This window comes from Silene latifolia, chromosome 1 (genome assembly GCF_048544455.1).
Source record: "Silene latifolia isolate original U9 population chromosome 1, ASM4854445v1, whole genome shotgun sequence".
Lineage (NCBI taxonomy): Eukaryota > Viridiplantae > Streptophyta > Magnoliopsida > Caryophyllales > Caryophyllaceae > Silene > Silene latifolia.
In genome coordinates, this window is record NC_133526.1 from 2,821,665 (window position 1) to 2,830,940 (window position 9,276).

Consider the following 9,276-nt stretch of genomic DNA (forward strand, 5'->3'; position numbering starts at 1 on the left):
TTCGTTAAAGAAAGGCGTTAGAAATTATTTTTTAACCCGTATTTCGACCCTAAGTCCCTAACCCAATTCGTGACCCATATACCCGACCCGTATCTGACCAACCCATTTTCCGATCTGATCCGTATGACCGACCCGAGACCTTACTCACCCAACCCATCTGACAAGTCTACTTCTATGTTACTTTTGGGCTATTAATTTCTACTTACTCGGTACATGTGTGTGTAAATATTGATGCAGACAGGTCCTTATAACTCATTAATAATTATTTGGGTCCTTAAACCTCTAAAAGTATAAATTTTAGGTCCTTAAACTATAGTAAACTCCTGGAAAAAGCTTGGAGATCAAGGAACTAACCCGTCCACGTACCCCCACAACGAGACACACAAAGACACAGCGACAAACTTCAATCAGCCACAGCGACAAACCGACAAACCTAAAGTTTCATGTTCATCTCCTCAGGCTGCGATTGCGATTGCGATTGCGATTGCGATTGCGATTGAATCGTAATCGTCACCTCCAGATTTCTCCCTCTAAAATTCAGTTTCTCATCTACATCGTCAGGTATCCCTACCCTCGTCTCCTCATTCTTCGATTTTTGTTTTTCAATTATTATTTTCCTATCATTTTCGATTCGTATTAAGATTGTAGACCTAAGACATTCTCTAGGGTTTTATTTCTGTGTTTCTGAAATAATTTTCAAAAGGATACAAGGGAATATATATGATTCCAATAATTCGATACTCTATTTTCGCTAGCACAGGTTGCGGTTCTTAATTTTGACCATTAGTTAGTTAGTTATACTCCGTAATTAGAAGCTAAAATCGTTTGAATTTCAGATTTAGGTCGTTCACATTTCTCTACTATTGCTGTTTGTGACTTTGATGTTTCTCTCGATCACGTGAAATTAGATTACTAAACTAGCTTTGAGCTTACGCATGTTTTGTTTGACTTAGCCTAAGAAAAATGAAATATCATGATTTTATCGCATTCTGGAATTGCAATGGGTTATGGATTGAGTTTTTTTATGATTTCTTTCAGGTTAGGCTAAAATGAGTCTCGGTTCGAGTTCCATTTTTAATTCCCAATCCCAAAAGATAACCTTCAGCATTGTGGTGGAGGATGCTGTAGCTCCGCAGTCTCGTCCTGGGAACAACAGGTTGTAACAAAGCTTCATTCAGAGCAGTCTGTTCTGACAACTGAACTTGGTTGCGTACAGCAGAGAAATTTTCAGATCTTCCCTGCGTGTCAGATATGCTGCCCTTCTTTTTAGAAGTGCGGGGAGCACGTCTCTTCCTGGGAACAACAGGTTGTAACAAAGCTTCATTCAGAGAAGTCTGTACTGACAAGTGAACTTGGTTGCGTACAGCAGAGAAATTTTCAGATCTTCCCTGCTTCTCAGATATGCTGCCCTTGTTTGGCCATCCGACTACAAATTTCTCTGCTGTACGCAACCAAGTTCACTTGTCAGAACAGACTGCTCTGAATGAAGCTTTGTTACAACCTGTTGTTCCCAGGACGAGACGTGCTCTCCGCACTTCTAAAAAGAAGGGCAGCATATCTGACACGCAGGGAAGATTTGAAAATTTCTCTGCTGTACGCAACCAAGTTCACTTGTCAGTGACAAAGGAGCTTCAAGAGCAGACGAGTGATGTGGAACTTAGTAGCAAAGAAGCTCAAAGGATGAAGCTCTGCCAATATACTCATCATATGATGCCGGAGCAAAATGCCAAAGTTGATCGCCATTCCAAACTCAGGCAAAATTCAAACGCCATAGAAACCGATTCTGAGAATGTTAGTTTGACCACTAGTAGGCCAGTAACCAGGGCTCTTGCAAGAAATAAACCTCCCACTGGCCATCCGACTACAAATTTTAAGCCCAAGACTTCATCACTAGATAAAGAGGCGAAACAGTGTGATAGTATATCCTCTTCTGCCAAAAAGCCTATGCCTTCTCAATCTTGTGCTGTAAGTCGTGGCTGCTTGACGACTGAGCATACTGATGGCGCCAAGAAAAGCTGTGCAACCAAGTCAGGTGACTTGTTGTTGCATTCGACAGGCTTGAAGAACATCCAGCCTGTGGCGATTAGGGATGAAACGCCAACACCTGCAAAAGAACTACCATTGCAAGAAGATCATGATGATTGTTCTGATTACCCATTGTTTAAAATGACAGGGTTTATTCTTAATTCATCTCCACCACATGGTTCTCCCCCTAAAGCTGGTCCGTCTATAGCTGACGATAAATGTGTAACTATGAGCAATTCAGCTACGGAAAACAATAACAATTCTGGTTCTTCGGTGAGGACGCTATTATTTCCAGATCTTAATATTTATTAGGAATCTTTCGTGCACATATACATCTATCACACTTCCGCCACTTATTCATGTAATATTGTCGTTTCTCAACAGGATAACAAAGCTATACCTGATGACAGATATCCCAATGCCAATGACTCATTTATAGAGGAGAAGAATGCTGTTGATGGACCCTTCACACCTTGTATAGGAGAAACTGACAGCACTGAGGAAGTTTCGTCTATGAAGAGAGGTTGCTTTCCTTTTACTCTCATTTATGCTTGCTTATTCATGTTCATTCACCAAGCTATCAGGTCATTTAGCTGGGACTCTCGGAGGGGAAATTAAGGAAGGGTAGAAGTCATGGGGACTTAGGTCATCGTCCTAGTAGCTGTAAGCTTCCAGGAAGCATTATGATATTGCTTACAATTTACAAGCGGGATATAGTCTTCCTTCCGAAAAGCCATGATTCACAATTTGGTTGGGTAATACTGTAATATTGTCGTTTCTTCTGAAGCCATGAAGAGAGGTTATATAGAATTGCATACTCTTTGCAGTGTTTTGGAAGGCTACATTTTAGCGGTCTTTTTAAATTGTGTATGTGCATATGAACATAATGTAAAGAAATTTTACTCTACATTTTACGTAACTTAAGTTAGCTTAGCTTTGGTTCACATGTTCTGGATATGATTTTTTTTAATAGCAGTATGCCAATATCTATGAAGATTCTACCTATGTTACTCCGACACATCACTTAACTGTCGTGTCGCGTGTCAGATACGTGTCGGTGTCCGACACGACACGCCACTTCGACACTTCAATTTAGACCACAAAACAGGAAAATTCACACCAAATAGCCATGTCCGACACGCCGACACGTGTCGGTGTCCGACACGTGTCGGCGTGTCTGAGTAACAAAGGATTCTACTTATTATGAGTGGATTAATTTCTACATAAGAAATTAATATATTTAGTTGGTCTTCTCTTACTGAAACTCAATTTTTGGCCACTATTCGTTTTTTATAGTCCTAATACAGGCATGGTTGAGAGTACTCTTTATCTGTGCCTAATCTTCTTATGGTATCAGAAGATGTGTTATAGGATAAATTAACCACTCATTAGAAAACAATTACTTAGTAGGTTTCAGGATGGAATTTGCTGCAGTATGTAAAGTGGCTTGATGCTTTTGAGTAAGAAACTTGTTCTCGACTCCCAAAATGTAGCGAGTAGTGCTAACTGATTTCGTTAAACAAAGCACTCTGCCTGGTCCAGATGAATTAGCAGAGCTCAGCAAAGCCTACTAAAGCCAGGCACTGAAGCTTTAGAAGCAAGTTGCATGCTACAATCAGGGATTAAGGGGAGCATCCCTTACTTTCCCATTTGGCCCAAAGCGATATGCATATTTTTTGTGATTAATGCCAAAAAAAAGAGGATTACCTTTTACCCTAATGAGTGCCTCTTTGATGAACAGATAGCCTTGATCTGTATGTCAATACATTGATAGCACCCTAGTTGTTCTATGGAAAATCACTATTTAATTAAAGAGAGTACATAGCTGACTTTTTATGTTTAGACTTCATCGGCAAGTAGTTAGAGAAATATGTTATCAGCCAGAAAAACAAGTTTTGTGCTGTCGTTCTTCACAAGATACATTGATCTATAATTGTCAATCCTTGATTCCTTGTCTCTTTCCTCACGTCTAATTTATTGATGAAAATGTGGATATTCTCGACAGGCTATATGGATGTTCAAGCATCTTCAAATATTGAGCTTGTTGAGAAACCAATAGTCTTTTGGAACAAACATCGCAGCCAAGTTGATATTGATGACGTCAGTCCTGTTTTCAGCATTCCAAAAGGTACATCTCGCTAACTTCGTAGCTTGCTTCTGCTTTTAGAGTCTTTTAGTAGACGTAAGATGGCCTTTTCTCTTTGTTATATGACTAATCATGAGTGGACAGCTGGTGGGAAACCAGATGATATATTCATGGAAGCGTCAGAGGAAAATGCAGACAATGGATTAAGAAGGTTTTCCTTTAATCCTGATTTTTCAAAAACTAGAGAATTAATTAAACATCGCTTTTTCTATTTTACCATGTGATATGAAGTGTTTATTAACACCGATCTTCCCCAATGATATTTCAGTGAAATTTCAAATTTGAGGTTGGCTGTAGAACAGGCTAAGAGGAAAATGGCATGGGAGACAAAAAGAACATGCTTAGATGTATTGATGTCTACTTCTGAGGAAATTCATTCAGATTTACAGGACGTTGAATGTCAGATTCAGGCTGATGTGTAGGTTCTCTCAACCTGTGGACTAATTTTCGTGTAGATTATTGGGTCCTAAAAGTGGTAACTGCTGATTGTTTAGAAGGAAGCTAACGCGCAAGGTGACATTTAAACGAAAACAACTGCAGAGTAGGCTTCAAGGTAATCAACACATCAATCAAGTGTCAATTCATCAACTGCGTTACATTTTGCTTGGATTTCAAGTTAATTTCTGGGATGCTCACATTTGATATTTTCCACTGTTGCCACTTTGACACCATTTTAAATGTACATGAGTCGGTGCTTGCCTAAACGTGGATTCTCTGAAGTTTCTCTAATCGAAACCCATTTGCCTCTGATGTTCGAACTATAACTTCGACCTATATTTACTCGTTATATATTGGTAAAACTTTTGTAAGACGATAATTTGAAAAGAAGTGCATTTAGTTTAGAGTGTTATTTTGCATTATATATTTAAGCATATATGGGATGAAAATCGTACATGTAAACATCTCTCAATAGAATTCAAATTTGTGTTGCATGTTTTTGGTGGCGGCTTAGTTCTCTTGCAAGTGTTTTAGTGTCTAAATTATATGTGTAATGCAGAAAAACAAGAACTTCTTAAGGTCACACATGATATTTGGAAGCGAGAAATTCGTAAGAGCCTTCAGGATTACATAGTTGTAGTAGAAGGGATGGAAGCGCAGCTAGTCGAAGTAAAAGGAGCCATAGAGGCACAAAGTGAGTTTCTCTTATTATTTTAATGTTCTTGCATTACTATTCCGTTTTTGTTTGGAATTTGGTACATTCTTTGGGTGGGTATTTTAAGCTTACGCTCTAATAATGTAGCAATTTTATTGGCATTGTTGTGCGTTATTTAGATTTCTAATTAAGTAGTACACTACATTGCCCATAGTGAACTCTGGAGAGCTTAAGATATATATTTCCATAGTTCCATGCTCTAATTAGCTGAACAAGAAGTCCTTGTGCTTGTTATTCTTTTGTCTTGCAGAAATATCAGAAAGGAAGCTCATTTCACAAGCAGAAGCAGCAGTTGAGAAACATATCACCAATGCCCACAGAAATATCAAGTCTGCCTGTACGGTATGTGCTGAAAGCCTGTAATGGTGTTTGGGGGGAAAATCCTGTATCTCTGTGCATTCTGAAAGTCATGTACTTTTAAGGATCTTTTTAGTTTTTTAGATATTCCATTAGGCAGGTAAGAATCGTAAGATAGCCCTTTAGGCATTTACAACGGCATACACCATGCCGTCCGTGTGATTGGAGAAAAAATGACTCTTGATAAAGATTTGAATTTTTCCCTTCTCCCATATGAAAGTGGGAAAATCATATCATGTAAATACTTTTTCCCCAAACAAAGCAAAGCCCTAAAAGCCCTTAATCCTTCCCAGTTGCGGATGCTATTATTGATAATTAAATCATTAATAATGTATTGCCATATCTGCGTTTCTGTATATTTTGGACTAGTCACTAAAATTACGTGAATGTTGACATGATTTTGCATTGTCCTACATTGCAGAGGAGACTAGGTAATATGCAACAATTGCAAGTTGCCATCATAAAGGAAGCTCGTTTCACAAGCAGAAGTAGCAGTTGAGAACCTTCTTTATCTCTGCCTAATCTTCTTATGGTATCAGGGGCTGTGTTATAGGATAAATTAACCACTCATTAGAAAACAATTACTTAGTAGGTTTCAGGATGGAATTTGCTGCAGTATGTAAAGTGGCTTGATGCTTTTGAGTAAGAAGCTTGTTCTAGACTCCCAAAATGTAGCGAGTAGTGCTAACTGATCTCGTTAAACAAAGCACTCTGACTGATCCAGATGAATTATCAGAGCTCAGCAAAGCCTACTAAAGCCAGACATTGAAGCTTTAGAAGCAAGTTGCATGCTACAATCGGGGATTAAGGGGAGCATCCCTTACTTTCCCATTTGGCCCAAAGCACTATGCATATTTTTTGTGATTAATGCCGAAAAAAAGAGGATTACCTTTGACCCTAATGAGTGCCTCTTTGACGAACAGATAGCCTTGATCTGTATGTCAATACATTGATAGCACCTTAATTGTTCTATGGAAAATCACTATTTTTTAATTAAAGAGAGTACATAGCTGACTTTTTATGTTTAGACTTCATCGGCAAGTAGTTAGAGAAATATGTTATCAGCCAGAAAAACAAGTTTTGTGCTGTCATTCTTCACAAGATACATTGATTTATAATTGTCAATCCTTGATTCCTTGTCTCTTTCCTCACGTCTAATTTATTGATGAAAATGTGGGTATTCTCGACAGACTATATGGATGTTCAAACATCTTCAAATATTGAGCTTGTTGAGAAACCAATAGTCTTCTGGAACAAACATCGCAGCCAAGTTGATATTGATGACGTCCTGTTTTCAGCATTCCAAAAGGTACATCTCACTAACTTCGTAGCTTGCTTATGCTTTTAGGGTCGTTTAGTAGACGTAATATGGCCTTTTCTCTTTGTTATATGACTAATCATGAGCGGACAACTGGTGGAAAACCAGATGATATATACATGGAAGCGTCAGAGGAAAATGCAGACAATAGATTAAGAAGGTTTTCCTTTAATCCTGATTTTTCAAAAACTAGAGAATTAATTTGTAATACCCGGAAAATATATATTTTACTAAATAATTTAGGGTATTATAATAATGATATTTAGTTGAGATATTTATATTTTTACATAAGGCTAATTATTATCATATTTATCCAATAGTAGGATTTGTACAAGTTTACCTTTCTTCATGATTAAGAAAGAAGAAGTAAAGATCAACTTGAGTTTGTAAACTCCATGATCATCACGTACATAGCCGCCGACTTACAAGGCTATAAATAGCCCCCCTTCTCCTTTCATTTTGTTAACACGTAGGAAGTTGGGAAATCATTATTATTTCTTAACTAAGCCCATGTAGATTAATAAGGTATGATTTCAGGACCCTTCGTCGTAGAAATAAGTAATAATATAGTGATTATTTTATACTTTTATAAACCGTCTCATGTTATATTATCATTATGTTACTCACATGTTATATTAACTGTCTTTATATGAAAATGTGACGGTCATGTTAATACTTCTGTTATAATGTACTATTGGCCAATTGTAGCATTCGGGATACGATTACGGGAGGGGGACAACATTACAAATTTGACCTGTGTACATGGAAGGGGGCACAGCCTCATGTGAACTACGGTTCTGATTATTACTGGTAAAAATGTCAGGTGGTTTACACGAGTCTTAGACTCGGGATCCTGTGTACATGGAGGAGGGCTTAGCCCGGGGAGTTTTTACTCCGTAATGTGTCTCATTTCAGTAATAGTAGACCGTTAATCTATATTTTGCATATTATGATAAAATGACAGGTTATGCATGTTTATTTAATAATTATCCGACTGTGTTCATATGACCTATTTTTTTATACTTGTGAGACCAGGAAGAAGTAAAATATTAAAATGGAGGTAAGTAGGGCCGGTGGAGGTGACCGGAGTCATACTCAGCCTGTGGTTGGCTGATCATGTTACTTTCATTCTTTTTCAGGTACATTAGTATCGGGGAAGGTCAAGAGTGAGGATTTTCAGATGACCTAATAGGATGAATATGTTATAGAGCTATTAGTTTATAGCTTTAACTTTGTATTTATCTTTATTTTTGTATAAGCCTTGTATTCTCCGAAGGGGGAATACGGCGGTGACGCCCTTGTAATTCCGCTGCTGTCTGTTTATTAATAAAAAGAGCCATTTTGAGCTGCCTGTCTGCTTTTCGGGGGCGTTACATAATTAAACATTGCTTTTTCTATTTTACCATGTGGTATGAAGTGTTTTATTAACACCGATCTTCCCCAATGATATTTCAGTGAAATTTCAAATTTGAGGTTGGCTGTAGAACAGGCTAAGAGGAAAATGGCATGGGAGACAAAAAGAACATGCTTAGATGTATTGACAAATTTGTGTTGCATGTTTTTGGTGGGAGCTTAGTTCTCTTGCAAGTGTTCTAGTGTGTAAATTATATGTGTAATGCAGAAAAACAAGAACTTCTTAAGGTCACACATGATAATTGGAAGCGAGCAATTCATAAGAGCCTTGAGGATTACATAGTTGTAATAAAAGGGATGGAAGCGCAGCTAGTCGAACTAAAAGGAGCCAAGAGCCACGTTCTTAAAATAATGACCGCCTTTTGTAACTAAAGGTCTTTTTTCCCAAAAGTGATCACTATTAACTAATGGTGGAAAACGGGTCAATCATATCAGTTTCGGTTCGGGTTATTTCGATTTATCTTTTTTTCGATTTCAGTTCGGTTCAACTCAGGTTGGATTCAGTTTTCATTTTTAATCGATTGTAGATATTTCGGATCGGTTCAGGTTCGAGTTGGGTCAATATCGGTGCAAATAAAGTTCTAGTCGGGTTAATATTAGAGCAGATGCGATTCGAGTTAAGTCATAATCGAATCAGATGTGAAGAGATTAGGTCTTTATTCAAAACATTGGATATAATACGAATAATATTTTTTTAAAAGTAATAAATAATGTTTTTTTTGTATAACTACGATATAATATTAATTCATTGACGTCAAATGGGTGACACTCATGTACAAAAAGATATCTTAGATGTGACTCCTAGGTACATTCGGCTCATTTCGGGTTTCAATGTTGGGTTTCTGTCATCAATGTACAAGTTGA

General features: G+C 37.7%; 1 protein-coding gene across 3 annotated transcripts; it reads left to right on the top strand.

Annotated features, from left to right (window-relative positions):
- The first annotated feature begins 479 nt into the window (after positions 1–479).
- LOC141592841 (uncharacterized) lies at positions 480–8,870 on the top strand. Of its 3 annotated transcripts, none has more exons than XM_074413706.1 (13): positions 480–561; positions 1,039–2,298; positions 2,410–2,548; positions 4,031–4,153; positions 4,256–4,322; positions 4,440–4,589; positions 4,666–4,724; positions 5,169–5,197; positions 5,234–5,303; positions 5,575–5,666; positions 6,103–6,175; positions 6,872–6,990; positions 8,139–8,345. In XM_074413706.1, the coding sequence occupies exons 2-13, from the start codon at positions 1,402–1,404 to the stop codon at positions 8,145–8,147; spliced, it is 1,827 nt and encodes a 608-aa protein (XP_074269807.1). In that variant the 5' UTR covers positions 480–561; positions 1,039–1,401; the 3' UTR covers positions 8,148–8,345. The 3 variants fall into 3 exon arrangements, with proteins under 3 accessions (XP_074269807.1, XP_074269814.1, XP_074269824.1); XM_074413713.1 differs by having other exon boundaries at positions 4,458–4,589; XM_074413723.1 differs by lacking the exons at positions 5,169–5,197; positions 5,234–5,303; positions 5,575–5,666; ... (1 more) ...; positions 6,872–6,990; positions 8,139–8,345 and adding an exon at positions 8,621–8,870.
- Positions 8,871–9,276: the final 406 nt, after the last annotated feature.